The following is a 19,140-nucleotide window of genomic DNA, read 5'->3' on the forward strand; positions in this document are numbered from 1 at the left end:
ATTTTCACGTAAGACATAAGGTCGCCAATTGGAAGCTGTCTCCATTTTAGGTATGATTATTTTCCTTATCACAGATTATCATGATACATTCACTAGTGTGATAGATTCAGGTTTATGTCCCCCATTACACTAAAATGTTTTTGCACAGCACTATATACACAGTGGAGAGTACGGAGTATCACTGAATGAGTGGATTTTGGTTAATATTTGTAACCCTTTCATGTGCAGTGTGTGTCTTCGAATACCTAACCTTCTTAAGCCTCGGTTTTTTCGTTCGTCAAAAAGGTATAACAGGATTCATCATAAGATCTATAAAGGGTTGCTCCGAGGATGAAATGCAAGAATACACGTATAAACCTTAGACACAGTGCTTAGCACAAAGCAAGCGCTCATTAAACAGCAGCTTTTGTTAGATGCATCTCACTGCGGGAAATACACCAAACAGCGCAAATGACTAGCCCGTTAGTCCCCTTTTCTTTTCTCCAGCTCCTGTGTTGCTTTGAATTGGCAAGCATTTTCTATTTGGCCCCTCAGATAATAAAACCTTGGTGTCTATCTCGCGTCCTAACTGCGCTCTAAGCCTAGTCATTTTGTTTAGAACAGGTTTGATTTCATAAGCTCCGAGTGGGGCCCTGACCCTGGAGGAAGTGTTCGCTTTAAAAGATGTCGGGGAGGGGAGGGTTGGGGGCGGGAGGAAGGGGGCTCCAGCGCCGGGGATGGGGGTGGGCAGGGGGCGGTCCTGCTGCTCCTGCGTCAGAAGGGGCCTTGTTTTCGCACCTTCCCTGACGTCAAACCTCAATCGGGGCTGCAACGCTGCGTTGCCCCTGGAGGACTACGTGGGTTGAGTCGTGACTGGGGTCCGGGTCCTGCAAGTGACGCTCTCACTTTGCTTCTCCTCTCGCACTGGCGGGAGAGGCGAGTGGCTCCTATATCTGGTTACGCGGGCAGCAGGCAGCAGGCGCGGGCGGCCGCGGCGCTCTGGACGGCTCGGGGGTCCGGGCACCGCCATGGGACCGGAATAGGAAGGGAGCGCACCCACCGGTCCTGGGCCTCCACCGAGGCCCGGAAGGAATCCGGGCGGCCACCGCGGAGGTGAGAACGGCGGCGGGGGCGGGCGCGGGCGGGCTGGCCGAGGCGGCGCGCAGCCGGGCGACGCCCGCGGGCTCTGTGCGCGCGGCCGGGGGTGGGGCCTGCTCGCCTCGCGCCCTGGGCTCCTTCTTCCTCCCGAGGGACGCTCGGACCGCTCGCCGGCTCCCGCACCCGCCTCGCAGGTCCTCGGCTTCCCCTCACCCCAGTCCCAACCTGCCCCTTCTGCGTGAGCGGGACCGGTGTCTCCGGGCCGGGATCGCGGTGGCTGGGGCGTGGGGTGGAGGTGGGGCGCGGGCTGCCTTGTGCTTCTGTCGGGGGCCCTGGGACGGAGGGGCCCGCGGACGAGGCCTTGAGCTGGAGCCTGGGGAGGAGGCGGCTTGCGGAGGTCGGATTTAGGGCTTTGTACCCGCGGGGACTTTCACGGGCACCTGTGGGGCTGAGATCGGAGCCACCTGTCTACAAACCCCCTTCCCCTAAAGCCCTGCGCTGTGTCCAGCTGTCCTCAGACCTAGGCCTTTACCAGCCTCCTGCGATTAGAATTTGTTTGGGAAACGTTAGATTTTTGTGTTAACGATCAGTTTACTATCGCCGTGCAACAGTTGTGTAAATCTGGTTAAATTACGCCTTCGTTATTACGTGCTCCTGAAAAAGGCCCTTTCCAGCTTCTAACATCCGTCGCGATGATTCTGGCAGCGCGTGGTGGAAATGCATAACGAGATAGTGGTTCAAAGGCACTAAAACGTTTTTTACCCCCACAATAGAATTATATCTGTTTTTTACAGCAAATATATACTATTAAAAAAACCCACTGAAAAAGCCCATAGCAGTTTCATCTTTAAGAGAGAGTCACATTAACAATTTGGGGTTCATAAAGTATATTCGTGTGTTACATAATTGGCTATTAATGTGATCTGCTTTTTTTACTTAACACATCGAGGACGTTTTCTATATCGATGCATAAACATATTTTCACTGCCTTGTCAACTTGCACTGATTTGCACCTAAAGCGTGGAAGGCATGAATTTTCTTTTCTCTGCACCTTTGCCAATGATCAGACACTCTTTAAAGATTTGATGAAGTATCACCGGTAATGGCAAAGATACTGGATAGAAATAAGCTGAATTTTGAGGGTAACAACCATCTTCTATGAAATATTGTTTGCTCTGCTTAATAATATGAAGGCATATTTTTTCAAATTGCAGTTTTCAGTCCATTGGTGAATTGTGAAATTTATTTGGTGAGTCATAACTAGCAGTTTAAAAAAAACGAAATAAGATAGCATAGAAAATACCAGAAAGCATTATATTACATGTAGGAGGGCATTGTTTTGCAAAACTGTGTGTGTGTGCGCGCGCGGGTGTGTGTGCTTGCATGTGTACCTGCGCGTGCGTGCTGGGTTGTGATATAAAATGTATTTCGTGAGCCACATATTTAAGTTTGAAAGTCACTAATCCAAGGTACTGTTAGCATATATCTCGGAATGGGAGCAGTGATGCAGTTAAGCCAAACATTAGTTTTACTCTTTTCTTTGGAATATGTGACAGTGTTTATTGCAGCAAATTAGATTCCTAATTATTTGTTTTCACCTAATATTAAAACAAGTAATTAGCATTCCTGAAAATGCAGAGAGGAAGTGTTTTATAGAAGGTAAGAGATTAAGAGCATAAACTGCTCAGATTGACCTAGGGTCAAATCCGAGCTACACTGGTTGTTGGTGTGTGACCTGGAACAAGATACTGCTTCTTTAGCTCTAAACCTGTTTCCTGAATTGTAAACTGGTAGTTATCATAACACCAACCTCATCAGGCTGTTTGATATTCAGATGAGATAAGATAATGCTTGTGAATCTGTTGACAGTGCCTGGCCCAAATTAAATACTCACTAAAAGTTAGCTGTTATTATTTTAATAAGACTGAATGGAGGTATCCAGGGTAATGGTTGTCATCAGAGGAAAACCAGCATTAAGTGGATAATCCAGAGTAGTGAGAAGTTGAAAATCAGGTTAATGTAAAGAAAGGGACACTGAATTATGATTCTTAAATATCATTTGGTCATTGTTCTGCGATTGCTCCCCGATCGTATTCCTAGATTGGTAATTTTGATTATCTCATTCAATAAACGAAATGCCCTTCTATTGTCTTTTCTAGTAAATTGGTGTCTCTCTCGTCAGGCAATTGAAAAATGTTTCCCATAGGGATTCTTGATTTTGTTAGCTTTATTTCGACACTGCAGTCAGCTTGAGAAACACGCACTACAACTCCGAACTCATTTCAACAATGTGTTTTATCTCTGCAGCAGGTACAGATCTCAGGTGTGCAACAAATAGTGTTATAAAGATAAATTAAACTTTATTTCTATTTTGAGACAGTTGTGCTGAAGTGGTCTCAGACAGTTCTGAGATCTCTGTTCACTGCCCAAGATCGTTTTATGCAGTTTTAAATGTTACCTAAACCAGTGAAACGAGAGGGTAAGCATTGTCTTTTTTTTTATAGCATTGTTATTTTTATAAAAAATAAATTGAATGCTTTGGATTGGAAAAAAGGCTGTTGCAAAATACTTCATTTGGTGTGACAACTGTAAAACGTTGGGCAAAATCTTAATCATAATAGAGCTCTTGGTTTTGTAAATGTCTTTAAGTTCTTGTGCTTTAGAGGAACGAAAATGGAAACTTGTTGAAGGTATTTAGTGATGAGGTTTTTGACAGTATGAAAAAAATATGACTTGGAACTCTAGCTGTCCTATGGGCGTGCACACATACACACACATACATACCCCTCAGTGAAACAAAAAAGCCTAACTTGACCTTTAATCAAACATACATACATTTCTATTTTTTAAGTTGGATAAAATATTAAGATTATATGTGTATGTATTTTTAAAATAATCTTACTAATTTTTAAAAAGTTAACCAATTACTGTGTCTTGTCAGATTAGAGGGCTTTTATCTTACACTGATAAAATGAAATGCTATGCAATCATTAAACATTCTGTTTTGGAATGATACAGTGTCATATCGCGGTGCTCATCGGTGCTTGTCATGTATGGTTAAGTGAGAGAAGCCTGTGGAATAGACTGTATAGTACCATTCCATTTTTGTAAAAACGTGTTTAGATCAAAGAAGAATATATGATAAATGTTGATGGGTAGTGGGACGATGGCTGATTTTTATGCTCTTTATTTCTTTAGTTTTATAATTGTATTATAGTATGTTTTACTTTCCTAATAAAAATAAAGGCATTTTTGTAAAGAAAAAAATTAGTGTTTTCCTGACTAATTTACAAGCATAATGAGACTAAATGTTTGTTCTAAGGGATACTGATTCTTTAAATTTTGATATTTTGGGTATAAACTAATTCTCGAGTATTCTAGGAAATTGTGCAGAATAGTTTATATTCTGTGAAAAGCTCCTTTGAGTAGGAAAGAACCATTGTTTCAGAATTTTCTTAAAGCACTCTGAGTATAGTATACTGCTTTGCAAAATAGTTCCATACTAACCAAAGGTATGGTCGAGATTTAGATTCTTTAGTCTGTTTTTAAACGCTATCATGGCAAAACCCAATCTACTTTTCTTTATTTCCCCTTAAATTCTTAAATGAAACTATTAGCTCCACCAAAACTTGTCAACTTATTAGCTCCGAATATACCTGTGCTTTCTTGTATTTGTAGTTTTGCTTCTTTGTTATTTGGGATAGCTTTTCCTGACCTTCGTATAAGCAAATCCTACTAATTTTCCAGTGTCCAGTTAAAAAAGCATATCCGTTGTGACATCCTGGCCCCTCCAACTAAAACTGATTTTTGCAACTGAACCATTGGCACTTATTATTTTTGTACTTAGACGTTTCTCAGATACCACCTGATATTTTTACATTGATTTCCCAATTCCATTTTACTTTTCGAGAGCAAGAAAGTTGTCATGTTTTTCTCTCTCTCTTAAAGTTTCTAACATGGAACCCTCCGCAGGCTAGGTGCTAAATATTCATTCCTTGCTTATACAGTGGTGTCACCAGCTCTTATGAGTTTTAAGTGTTGGAATATTTTGTTAACCAGTAATCCTGGATAAGAGTCAACACTTTTCCCGTAACAGTGTGGAAAAAGAAAACATTGAAAATTTGGCTGAATCGTGGATTGAGATGGATAGATGATAAAGAATTGACAGTTTTTTTCATTAAAACCAACACAGAAGCAAAGAGTGGGGTGGTTAGTCCAGGACCTAAATTTAATTTCACATGAATATTTCTTTTCAAAGTTTCTCTTCAAGCTTATTTTGGGTTTGATAGTATCTTTGCCCTTAACCTCGTTAGAGGCACCATTTCGCCTGACATTTTTTTTTACAGATGCTATTCCCCGGCCCCAGAGATCTGGTGTATTAGATGGGGGTTATTTGGGCCATCACCGTTACTCTGCTCCAGAGCATTTTAGGAGGTTAGGTGGGATTCAGTGAGTCATGTGTAAAGTGCTTTGTGTTCAAGAGTTAATATCTTTTCCTCATTATTGGAAACATAATGGTGTCACTTTTCAAACTTAAATATGAATTGGAGGTACTTATTCTGTCGATGCTAGACACTTCTGGGACTTATCTTTTAAAAAAAATGTTTTATTTTGTCTTACAGATGTGTGCCAGGACTAATAATAGCTGATGAAATACCTACCCTTTTCTGCTCAAGGTAAATGGTTTGTTATTTTATAAAAATACCAGGTACCAGTAGAATTCAGAGTTTGTATAAAAAGACCCATTCAGTCATGCAATGTAATATAATCCCAGACCGCAAAGAAATGATCCCTTTAATAAGTAAGAATTTATTAGTACATAAAAATGATGAGATATTATTGGTTCAACCTATATCAGAATCACTTGGGAGCATTTTAAATACGCATAATATGCATGTGCCTGTTTCCTCACCAGCGGATTTTGATTCAGTTAAGTTTTTCAAAATTTTAAAAAATGCCAACAGGTTGTTCTCATTCATTGTAGCTCATTGTCATTGTAGCATGTATATGACACTAGAAATGATGGAAATGGCAAGTAATAATGCCATGGGAGTTCAAGGACATAAGGCTTAAAGAGCAAAAAGTATCTCAGGTATTTAAATTGTGTGTGTGTGTGTGTGTGTGTGTGTGTGTGTGTGATGTTAGACTCATGCTTTCACTTTGCCTTTCTGTAAATGTTTTAATTGTATTTAAAAAAAAACTTAAAAAGTTTTTTATTTTATGATTCTTCAAAGTTTAGCTGTAAGCTCTAGGGTTCTCTCAGCCTGAAAATTACCATATCTATAAATACAACTTAAAGCTTGTTTCATTCCATTGCTTCAGATTACAAATGAAGTCAATTAATGGACATAAGACCAAAAATTGAGTAATTTCTTATATATTCTTTATTTCAGAGACTGATTTAATTGATTTTTTTCCCCCATAAGTGTTGGAAGTCAAAAAGTCAGTTTCTCATAATAAAAAGTAATAGGTAAGTGAAAGTTATGATAGCATTTTGACCTAATGAAGTTTTTCTGTTCTCATCTTACTGGTTTTGAGGCTGTGATTTCATTTTTTAACCATTAATTTCAATGAGTAAACTTTCTCTGTTGCAGGGTCATCCTTATCAGAAATATTCATAACATATTATAGGATAATTCTATTATATATGTTCCAATAGACAATGTTTAAAATAATTAGAGTTAAAAAGTTGATAAAATTATTTCTTACAATTCTATTTTCACTTTAAGAAAACACAGCCAAAAAACTGCATTGTATTGAATTTGTTACTTAAAATAATCGTAAACTATGTACACTTTATGTCAGTGAATGAATTGGGTATATATCACAATTACATGGGAATTTAAAAAATTCTGAATTCTAGATTCTATCTCAGCTCTACTAAACAGAATTTTGGGGGATGATTTTGATACTCCTGGTTTGGGAACCACTGCAGTATGTAATATTGAAGGATTACAGTTTGAAGGGGATAGAGACTTAGAAACTGTTTGTAGAGAAATCTCATTGCATTCATTGGAAAAAATTCCTTATATTTATTTGGTTTATGTAATTGTCAAAGAGAAATGTTTTGTGTTTCAGAGACTAAATTATTTTGATTTTTAGCAACTTTGTTGGGTAAATTTTTTAAAAATCTGCCCCTTTCTGGACTACACAGAAAATACAAGTGGTATATTTACTCTCATGACAGAAAATTAGATGTTATATATGACACTGACAGTTCAAGTAATCTGGAATTTTGTATAGAAGCATAATGGGAAAAATTAATAAGCCTCATTAGCATATAGTAAAAACTATAGTAAAAACTTAGAAATAGTAATTTCTTTGAAATTGAGTACTGTATTCTTCAATACTGAATCAATCCTAATAATGCTAATAAGTTATCAGAAAACTGATAAAAAATTTAGGCTTCAAATGTTGGCAGTAAGTAACTCTTTTAGAAGATGCATAGCTATCATCTCTACTCCAAGCTCACTGATTGATTCCATAGCTCATGGGAGTCTTATTTATTTTCAGTATTATGAGAAATAAGAGTGGGTAGGACTTAAGAATGAATTTCTGTTCTCCGATATTACCATAGCTGTTTTCCTCATGGTAGTAAGGAATTATTGTGATTTTGCCATTTTTTACAGTTTGAGTATTCAACGACAATATCCATTTGGCTTTGGTTATTCAACATGCAGAGCAGACAAGGATATTGCAGCTATTGCTGTGTGCGCTATAATAATCTGGAACAGGTGAGAGGATCCTATTAATATGGGTAATACCTCAAAGGACCAAGTTGTGATTTTCTGTTCTTTTACATTTTATTAAATTCATTTATTCATTCGTTGAACAGGTCACATTGAGAATGTACTAGTTGATAGTGTTTAAGGTTCTAGGGATATGACTGTGAACAAAACCAGGTCCTTTTATTTATGAAGCTTACATTATAGTGCAATAAAACAAAATAGTCATATGAATCTAGTACATAATATGTCAGATTATGATAAATGTTAGGAGGAAAATAAAATAAAGAGGGGTGTACAATATTAGGTAGGGTGGCCAGGTAAGGTTAAGGCAGTGACATTAGAGTTGAGATTTGAATGAAGTGTGGGAGTCAGGCTTGCTTACATCTGGAGGACGAGTTTCTAGCTAGAGGGAAAAGAGAGCAAGGACAGAGACCCTGAGGTAGAAGGGTAGTTGACATGCTAACCAAAAGCCAGGAGGCCAGTGTGGCAGCAGTGGAGGTAGGGTAGATGGGGGGTTGGTGTTGAGTTATAGGTGAAGAATTCACAGAATTAGATTTTGTAAGACATTGTAAAATAAGGTAAGACTTTAAATTTTATGGTTTTATACACAAAAGTTTTAAATTTTGCTATAGTTGAATTTAGCTTTTTTAAAATTCTTTTTGTTGCTTGTATTTTGGGTGTCATAAAGATTGCTGAATCCAAGGTCGTGAAAATTTATGCCTGTGTTTTCCAATAAGAGTTTTATAGTTTTAGCTCTTGCATTTAGGTCTTTGTTCACTATGAGTTAGTTTTTGTGTATGATGTGATTTAATTACCTCCTAAAAGTCCTATCTCCAAGTATAATCACATTGGTAATCAGAACTTCAGCATATGAATTTTGGGGGTACAGAATTCAGCCTACAGCAGTTACATTAACTGAGTTTCAGATGTTAAACCAATTTTGCATCCTGGGATAAATCTCACTTGTTCATGGTGTATAATACTTTTTATATGTTGCGAGATTTGCTTTGCTAGTGTTTTGTTGAGGATTTTTCCATCTAAATTCATAAGGGAATCGTGTCATAGGAGAAGTAGTAATATAATGAAGTTTTGGTTCTGCTACTGCTAAACTGTTTCATCTTAGATGATATCAAATACAGGTTTACAATATAATACTTAAAAATTCCGTTTAGTGGCATTTGTTTTGTTTAATTATCTAATAGTAGCCACTTAAATTCATACTAAAGAAAAGTCTCTATTGTGATTTCCATACCTCCACCTTCTTAAAAAGAAATAATTTTTAATGCTGGTTATAAACATGATGAGGCAGATAATAAATCTCAAAGCTCTCTTTAATATTTCTCTCATAAATTAGATTACTTGACTGGGAGATTATTTGTTGAAACTTTGATAATGATAAAACATTAATTTTTTAACTACAAGTTCTGTTCAATAAGCTTTCATATAATTTTTTTGCTTAAGGTTTAAGATAATAATTTTTAGACATTTGGATATGCCTGCAATAAACTGACATTTAAAAACACTGTTGATGACAGCCAAGGTAATTTCTATAAACTGTAAAAACTTGAATAAATATATATATTTCAAACCTTTGGAGAGCTATTAAGGTAGTGAAGAAATATGTGGCTCAGGTCAACAGAAATGATGGAAGCCAAAATAAAGGAAACAACTATCAATTTAGAAGTTTGTATTCAATAAGTATATCCTTTAAAAAAGAAGGCGAAGTAGAAACATTTTCAGAAAACAAAAATTAAGGGAATTTGTCACCAGCAGACCCTTACTAAAGGAAATAGCAAAAGGACTTCTTCATGTAGAAGGAAAGTGATTCCAGTTGGAAGCTCAGAGATACGGGAAGGAATGAAGAGCAATGGAAAGAAAGGTAAATATGTAGGCAATCTAAATGAATAGTATCTTGTGGGATTAACAACAAGAGCATATAAATTAGAAGGGGAGTAAATTGAGTTAATACCTAAGGACCTTGAATTGTTCAAGAAGAGAGTAAAAGTAACAAGAAATGTTAGACTTTGATAGGTCAGGGTTGCTTGTTATAATCTGTTACCACTAATGGACTAGGAAAAACGTCTCCACCTACTAAGTTAACAGAAAGGGAAAAATTGGAACAATAAAAAATAGTCCACAAGAAGGCCAGAAAGAAGAGATATAGGGACATTGTATAGGCAAGAATACTAAAAATAGATTTAAAAATAAAAACATTAAACCCAAATATATTAAGTGAAAATAGACTTGATGTTTGAATTAAATTGTATGCAATATTTTATCAGAGATCCTAGCCAGGGAAATAAAAGAAAAAGCAATAAAAATTATAGAGATTAGATAATAAATGAAACTAGTATTGTAAACAGTGTGATTGTGGAATAGGAAATTCTAAAGATACCTAGATGAAATATTAGAATTGATAAGTGAATTTAAGAAGCTTTTTGGGTCAACATAAAAAGAAATTGTATTTTTATATACAAACACCACACAGAAAATGAGATTTAGAAAAGATATTTATAACAGCTTTAAAGAACACAGCTCATATGGAATAAATATAAGAAAATATGTATAAGATCTTTATAAAGAAAACTATAAGCATTGAGAAATTTAAGAAAAATTATATAGTTGGTGTCATATACTGTGTTCATGGATTGGAAAAACATTGTAAACATGTAAGTTCTGCCCAAACTGATACATTGATTCAATGACATTCCAATCAAAATTCCAGCAAACTTTTTAAAATGAAGATTAAGACAATTCTAAAAATGTATGTGGACATGCAAAAGGCTAAGAAGAACCAGAAGAATCTTAAAGATGAACGAAGTCAGAGGACTTACTGTACCAGATATTAAAACTTATTATTAAATTATAGTCATTAAGACAGTGGTACCAAGTTAGAAAGACCATGGAAATAAACCAGAATCTCCAGAAACACATATATACATTTGATTTATGACAAAGGTGGAATTAAAGAGCAGTGATGACAACACTTTCTTCAATAATAGATACTGGGACAATTGGATATTCATATGGGGGAAAAATGAAACCTTACTGCTAAATCATCTTGGATACAAAAATCAATTCCAAGTACATTATAGATATAAACATTGTAGGTAAAACAATAAAGCTTCAAGAAACAAGTAGGAGAAAATCTTCATGACTTTGAGATAAGGAGAGATTTCTTAAACTGGTCACAAGAAGCACTGACAAAAAAATTGGTAAACCTGACTGTAAGTTAAGAAACAAGATGATGTAACTATTCTTGGGAAAGATACTAGATGTACTTTGTATGTGTGTGCACACCAGTAAAACTATTTGTGAACACACACACACAGATACACAAAGTGAAAAGGCAAGCCACAGAGAAGATGATATGTGAAACACATATAATTGAACAAAAGAGCTCATATCAGAATAAATAAAGAATTCCTATAACTCATTAAAAAAAGAACATTTATTTGAAAAATGAGAAGAGACTTGAGACACACACACACCCTGTTTCCCCGAAAATAAGACCTATCCGGACCATCAGCTCTAATGCGTCCTTTGGAGCAAAATTAATATAAGACCCGGTCTTATTTTACTATAATAAAAAGACCTGGTCTTATATTAATTTTTGCTCCAAAAGACGCATTAGAGCTGATGGTTTGGCTAGATCTTATTTTCGGGGAAACACGGCGTCATAAAATAGGACGTCCAGGTGGTCAGTAAATATGAAAAGCTGTCACAAAAATTGCAATTTAAAGCCACAGTGATACAACATTAAGCCCCCTCTACAATAGCTAAAATTAAAGAGACTGACAATATCAAGTATTGAAGAAGTGGAGCAGTGGAGGTTATGATACACTGCTGGTGGGGGTATAAATTGGAACAGCCACTATGGAAGGGCGTACTAAAGCTGAGCAAACCCTTATGACCCAGAAGTTCTACTCCTAGTAATGTAGTCAACAGAGTGCGTGCACATGGGCACCAGAAGACACATATAAGAAGGTTTTTGCAGCATTGATAGCCCAAAGCTGCAAACAACACAAATGTTCATCAAGAGTTGATGAACAAAATATGGTATATTCATAGAACGGCATACTACACAGAAATGAAAACATACAGACTACGGCTAATAGGAAAAAGTATCACAAATGTTGAATGAAAGACCTGAATGCAGAAGAACATATATTGTATTATAACTCCATTTATATAAATTCAGAAACTTTTAAAACTAATCTATGATATTAAAACTTAGGATAATAGTTATTTTTTGGGAAAAGGGCGGAATATTAGATTGGTACGGGATATTAAGGGGGTTCTGGGTGCTTATTAGTTTCTCATGATTTGATGGTTATAGATGTGTTTACTTTGTGATCTGTGTGCTTTTCTTTATGTAAATTTTATGTAAGCGCACTTCTCCATTTGCATGCTTTTCAAATTTTTATCTAGGTAGAGAGAGGACAAGGTTGGATTTTAATTGAACGATTATTTGTTCCCTTGTGCATTTGTCCCATTCACCACCGGGCAGGCTAGTCCTGGTCATGGATACTGGGCAGTGGGGTGTTCTGTAGCCAGAGAATCTTGCAGTTGTAATTCAGATTGTTACTGGGGCTCAGGCAGCACCAGAGTAGACCCTCAAAGTCAGCATGGAAGGAAATAATTCCAAGAGTTGTTAATAGTGGTCAAGAGCTAACACAATGTTTTAAGTTCTTTTGAGACCTTTACAATGGTATTTAAAACATTACTTCCCCCAAGTATTATTAAAATATGTTATTAAATTGTCTAACTTACTTTAGAAATATGGTTATTAGCACTAGAACTAGCATAATACAATGAAAAGAAGAAGCTTTTAGAGTTAGACTCAGATTCAAATCCTGGCTTTTTCACTTGCTAGGTACACAACTTTGGGCAGTTTACTCTTAATTATTTGTGCTGTAATCTCTTCATGTGAAAATGGGGACAAGATTCATACTCAGTGAAAATTCAGTGAGCTTACTGTGTAAACAGAATAGCACTCTGATATGTTATAGGTGCACAGTAGATATCAGACTTCTTTTTCATCCCTCCTGGTAGTCCACTAAATAATACTAGTAAAGGCAGAATCTTTCTAACTGTAGAAAGAATTACAAAACAGAAAAGCATAATATATTTATTCTAATCTGTTTAAGGCAGGATTTTTAATCTCTGAAAAAAAATGATGGCCTTTTTGTGAATTAATTACTCTTTGACTTTTAAAAAATACAACGATCCAACTCTTGTCCCTCTTTTTTAAAAAAAATTATTTTTTATTGGGGAATATTGGGGAACAGTGTGTTTCTCCAGGGCCCATCAGCTCCAAATCGTTGTCCTTCAGTCTAGTTGTGGAGGGCGCAGCTCAGCTCCAAGTCCAGTTGCTGTTTTCAATCTTTAGTTGCAGGGGCACATCCCACTTTCCCAGGCGGGAATTGAACTGACAACCTTGTTGTTAAGAGCTTACGTTCTAATCAACTGAGCCATCTGGCCACCCTTGTCTTCTCTCTTTTAAGAAATTTTTATTTTTAGAAGTAAAAATATAAGAATTGAAAAATATAAGAATTTATAAGAAAAATATAAAAGTTTCCCATAATCATACTACATAGATACAAATGCTTTTAAGATACTGGTATATTTTCTTCCATTTACTTGTCTATATATTTTCAAACTGTAGTTGAGATAAAAGTACACCTGTGATTTGTGCACTCCCCCATTTTCCCCTTAATATGTAACAGTTCTCTATGTTATTAAAGTTTTTTTGTATTATTTTAGATAGGTGCAAAGTATTACATCTTAGGGCATATATAATGTAAAGATTTTAGGAGATTTCCAGTTTTTTGTTACACTGATAAACAGTTTTTTTTTTTTTTTTTTTTTTTTTTGCATAAATCATCCATATTTAAGATGATTCCCTTAGGAGAGATCTAGAGAAATGTAATTACTGTATCTACGGGAAAGATACTTTTATGGGTTTTAGATGCATATTTTAGAATTGCTTTATAGAAAGGGTATGTCAATTTATACTTTTATTAGGAGTTTATAAATGAATCTGTTTCATGAAACTTCCACTACTAATGAGTATTATCCATTGAAAAATATTCAGTTTCTTTTTTCTTTATAGCATGTGTCCAGTGCTCAGCACAGATACTTGACCACACAGAATAGACAACGGATGGGTACCAGTAGTTTGATGGAACGTTTCTTGCAGGATGTACTGCGGCACCACCCATATCATTATCAAGAAAGCAGGTAAAGTAACTGAGTGGAACAATATTAGTACATAGTTATTATGTTACAATAGATGTTTGTGTTAATGTTTCAATACTTATGTGAATCTTTGGTTTTTAATTTAATTAATGTATTTTTTTTCAATTATAGTTGACATTCAATATTATATTAGTTTCAGGTACAACATAGTGGTTAGACATTTATATAATTTATGAAGTGATCCCCCTGAAAGCCTAGTACCTACCTGGTACCATACATAGTTATTAGAATATTATTGACTATATTCCCAATGCAGTAGTTTACATCTCTGTGACTATTTTGTAACTACCAATTTGTGCTTCTTAATCCCTTACCCTTTTTCACCCAGCAACCCCCGATACCTTTCCCATCTAGTAACCATCAGTTTGTTCTCTGTATCTATGAGTCTGTGTCTGTTTTGTTTGTTCATTTATTTTGTTTTCTAGATTTCCCATATAACTGAAATCATATGGTATTTGTCTTTCTCTTATTTTAAAGTGAGTCTTTGAATCAGGGAATATAAAGTGATATTTTATCTGGTAACTTCCCTTTGCAATTATTTAAAAATTTATTTTCTAGCTTAAGTAAATTTTACTATAAAATATATGGACTACACAATGCTTTTTCCCAAATAAGTTTTAGGCCAATAAATACTCATATATTATTAAAATGTTTTATAACTATGTCATAGGATTAAGTAGAGGAAAAAGGTGGGAGCAAAAATAGCTTTTGAAAGATTAGTAACAAAAGCTGGTGACAATAGCAAAGTGTAATCAAAGTAAAAACGAAGTCAATTCCACATTTGTGGTATGATTTGTGAACTGATATCAAATAGAGGTGGCTCTTTTTGTAATCTGTCAGTATGTTGATAGCTTTCTCTTGTATCAATTTATTTTGGTTGTTTTAATAAAAATAAATATTTTTATAACACTTAAGAGTTAATGCCCTATGTTAAAGAAAAATATTGGTAGAAAATGGGTTAAGTATTGCGGTGAGTTTAGTTTGCAGCTGCAGCTGGACAAGGTAAGGCAAAAGAGATCATTAGCACATCTGTGCAGAATTAATTGAGTTAAGCACCAATAGAAAAAAGGATAAACTTTTTTCTACTTTGCTTTGCAAGTATGCTTTGCAAGTCACCAACTTAGAATTGAGCAATGGTGAAAAGGTTTTAATGGGAAAAGTTAGAAAAAAATACGTGGTTTTTTTTAGCTGGTGGAAAGATAGACTTACCCTATCTTAGGGTCAGTATAAATTTCAGCTTACAGTATGTATAAGCAGTGCTTCAGCAAACATATTTGTACATGTAACTGTTTCTGTGGTATAGATTCCTATAATTTGAATTTCTGAGCTAAAGTGTATGGACATTAAAAATATTTTTTATCTTTTTAATTTTGGAATAATTTCAGGCTTACAAAATAGTTGCAAAACTGGTACAAGGAATTCTTGTATAACTTTCACCTGGCTTCCCCCAATGTTTAAAATAACCATAGTACAATGCTCAAATCCATGAAATTACGTTGATTCTATACTGTTTGTAGACCTTATTCAAATTTGTCAGTTGTCTGATGTCCTATTTTGGACCAAGGATTCAATCCAGGGTCACACATTGCATTTAGTTGTCACATCACCTTAGACTCCTTTTTAATCATGAACAGCTCCTCAGTTTGTCTTTGCTTTCAAGACCTCGACACTTTTCGAGAGTGCAGGCCGATTATTTTGTAGTATATCCCTAAATTTGGGCATGACTAATTGTGTTTTCTCATGATTAAACTTAGGTTGTGCTTTTTGGGCAAAAACATTAATTATAATGGATGTTGTGCCCCTCTCAGTATATCAAATCAGAAGACCCATTTCTCATTGCTGGTGATACTTAGATCCCTTGATTGAGGTGGCTTCTCCATTGTAAAGTTACTATCTATCCCATCATAATTAATAAGACTAGTATGGGAAAGTACTTGGAGACTATGTAAATATCCAGTTGCTCTTTTTACTTTCACCTTAATTTAAGCATTCATGGATTATTCTTTCTTGAAACGGTTATTACATATATTAATCAGAATTCTACCATAAAGAACTTTCTCATTCCCTCATTTATTCAGTTGTTTATTTATATCATTCTAAATTTTTATACCGTCTCTTACTCTGTGGGTTTTCATCCATTACTGTTATTTATTTTGTTGCTCAAATTGTGTATGGAAACTTAAAATTTTTGATAGACACTTCCTAGAAGGCTATACCAATTTATATACAATTGATACAATTGGTGTATATACATACACACTAATAGTATATGAGAGTGCTCATTTCCTGTCATTCTTGCCAACACTGGAATTATCAACCTTTCTTTCTCCCCAACATAATAGGCTAAAAATGTGTATGTCTTATTAGCCTTTATTTACGAGTAAAATAGAACTTTTCTCTTTATTTATTAGTCATATATTTATCCTATGAATTGTTTGTTCATATACTTTGCCTGTTTTCCTATTGAATTATTTGTATATTATGGATTTGTATGCAATATTTATGGATAATAGTCCTTTGTATTTTAAATGTGTTGTAAATATTTGCTTAGAATCTGTTATAAGTCTTTCAACTGTGTTATCTTTTACAATAATAGAAATTCAACATTTAGATATAATCAGATCTAAGAGGAATTTCCTTCTCTGGCTTTTTTCATGCCTTTTTCTTTATGCCCTTGTTTCTTCTTTTAAATATTTTTAATCTAATTTTTTAAATATGTGGTATGAGGCAGGGCTTCTACTTATGTTTACAAATGTATATCAATTATCTCCATTAATAGAAAATATCACCTGTAACATGAACTAAATTCCTATATTTGTGTGTGTATCTATGTTTATATATTTGATTTTGAATACAATTTTCTTTCCTTGAGTTTTTTTTAATCCCATTCCAACACCACTTTATTTATTTATTTTTTTTTATTTTTTTTAAAAGATTTTATTGGGGAAGGGGAACAGGACTTTATTGGGGAACAGTGTGTTCCAGGATATTTTTCAAGTCAAGTTTTTGTCCTTTCAGTTGTAGTTGTGGAGGGCGCAGCTTAGCTCTAGGTCCAGTTGCCATTGTTAGTTGCAGGCGGCACAGCCCACCATACATTGTGGGAGTTGAGGAGTCGAAGCGGCAACCGTGTGGTTGAGAGCCCTCTGGCCCATGTGGGAATCGAACTGGCAGCCTTCGGTGTTAGGAGCGCGGAGCTCCAACCGCCTGAGCCACGGGGTCGACCCCAACACCACTTTATTTAATCATGTTTATAAGCTTTCTAAATTATAGTTTGTTACACTTTCTTTTCTCTTGCCTCCTTGTTTAGACATTGCAGTTTTTATTATTATTATAATTATTTTAGCCTTCTTAAAAATCAGCTCTTGCTTTATTTTTGTTTCCTATTTATTGGTTTTTCTTTTTTAAAGTTTATTTCTTCAACTTTCTTGGGGGAAGAATTTGGTTATTTTTCTATCTTCTTGAATTAGGTGCTCATTTAATTAGTTTGTGTTTACTGATTCTTTTTTAATGGAAGGTTTAAAAGTGTGAAGTTTCCATTTTGATCACATCTCATAGATTTTGATACATAGTTTTGTATTTATAGATTTTTAAAAAATTTTCCCTTTTTAGCCCAAGAGTTATAGAAAAGAATGGTTTTTAACCTTTAGTCATTTGATTTTTGGAGGGCTTTTTTTTTGTTATAAAATTAGTTTAAAATGAGTAGAAGTACAGATTGTAATTTAGTTAACTGTAAACACACACACACACACACACACACACACACACAAATACAAATGCAAATCAAAGCATCTAGATGATGATTCTTAACCTTTTTGAAATTTTGCCAACTTGTTGAATTTTATGATTCTGTTTCTTTTTCTTCCTTCCTTTTTTTTCTTAGCCAATTGTTTCAAATTGGTTTTATTTTGAGAATGTTGTGATATTGTTTAAGACAAATGGAGATAATCTACCAGGGTTCTGAAAAACTAGGGTAAAGTGATTGTTGTACTGTAATTTTATTGATTGGATGTCAGAAGTATGAAAAATTATGGAAATTTTTTGCCTCATCATGACATTATTTTGATAACAGGGTTAACTTTTATTTTACAAATACTGAAAAACATTATTATCTCAATATTAATTATGACAATATATTTTTATGGGAAAGAAAGATACAAATATCAAAAAGCATTATCTTAATAGTAATATATTTTTATGGGAAAGAAAGCAATAGTAATATTTATGACATAAAAACGTTGCATGTGGCCAGCATATGTATGCATATTCTCCTAGACAATTGTGGCACCTCTCTAATTGAAAAATATTTAATAATGGTATTTTTAGGTGTTAATCTATTTAAAGTTTATTTATGATTTTTAATAGACTATTTTTAAGGACAGTTTTAGATTTACAGAAAAATTGAGAAGATTGTGCAGAGAGTTACTATATATCCCCCATTCAGTTTCTCTATGACTAATATCTCACATTAGTATGGTACATTTGTTACAATTAATAAACCAGTATAATACATTAACTGAATTTTATAGTTTATTCAGATTTCCCTAGTTTTTACCTAATGTTTTTTTCTGTTTCGGGATCCCATCTAGGATAACCATGTTACTGACTTGTCATGTCTCCTTAGATTCCTCTTGGCATTTTAAATTTTGATAGACATTGCCAAATTGTTCTAAATAGAGATTAAACTAAACTATATTCCTACTAATAATTATTAAAAATGTCTGTCATTGCACCCTGACTGTATTAAAATAACAGTAGTTAACATCTGTGAATGATTACTATTTTCCAAGCTTTTAAAAACAATGCCCTTTACATATAAGAACTAGTTTACTTCTCAGAACAATCTCATGATGGAAAATAGTCTTATTTTTTTTGTTTTTGGAAGAGGAAACTAAAACCTAGAGGGTTAAGTAACTTGTGTTAAATTTTTTGCCATTTACCTCTCTGATAGCTGAAAAATGATATATGACTTTATTTACGTTTTTTTCATGTTTAGGAGCCATTTGTGTTTATTAAGTAGCAATTGATGGAGCTACCTCCATCTTCTGCGCTGATTACCTTCCTGAAATGCATTATA

The 19,140-nt window shown here is 34.7% G+C and overlaps 1 protein-coding gene across 4 annotated transcripts in view; it reads left to right on the top strand.

The window, feature by feature from the left end:
• The first annotated feature begins 751 nt into the window (after nucleotides 1-751).
• ZDBF2 (zinc finger DBF-type containing 2) overlaps nucleotides 752-19,140 on the top strand; it is a 30,971-nt gene continuing 12,582 nt past the window's right edge. Inside the window, exons 1-5 of one of the 4 annotated variants that reach the window (XM_088793730.1) lie at nucleotides 752-1,092; nucleotides 5,700-5,753; nucleotides 6,471-6,547; nucleotides 7,707-7,811; nucleotides 13,921-14,048. In XM_088793730.1, the coding sequence (XP_088649856.1) occupies nucleotides 7,752-7,811; nucleotides 13,921-14,048 (188 nt within the window). In that variant the 5' untranslated portion in view covers nucleotides 752-1,092; nucleotides 5,700-5,753; nucleotides 6,471-6,547; nucleotides 7,707-7,751. Of the gene's footprint in view, nucleotides 1,093-1,140; nucleotides 1,272-5,699; nucleotides 5,754-6,470; nucleotides 6,548-7,706; nucleotides 7,812-9,578; nucleotides 9,685-13,920; nucleotides 14,049-19,140 lie in introns of those variants that run through there. The other 3 variants (XM_074340943.2, XM_019726896.3, XM_074340955.2) reach the window with 3 other exon arrangements.

This window comes from Rhinolophus sinicus, chromosome 17, assembly GCF_057876585.1.
Source record: "Rhinolophus sinicus isolate RSI-liver-muscle chromosome 17, RSI-T2T, whole genome shotgun sequence".
Taxonomy (NCBI): Eukaryota; Metazoa; Chordata; class Mammalia; order Chiroptera; family Rhinolophidae; genus Rhinolophus; species Rhinolophus sinicus.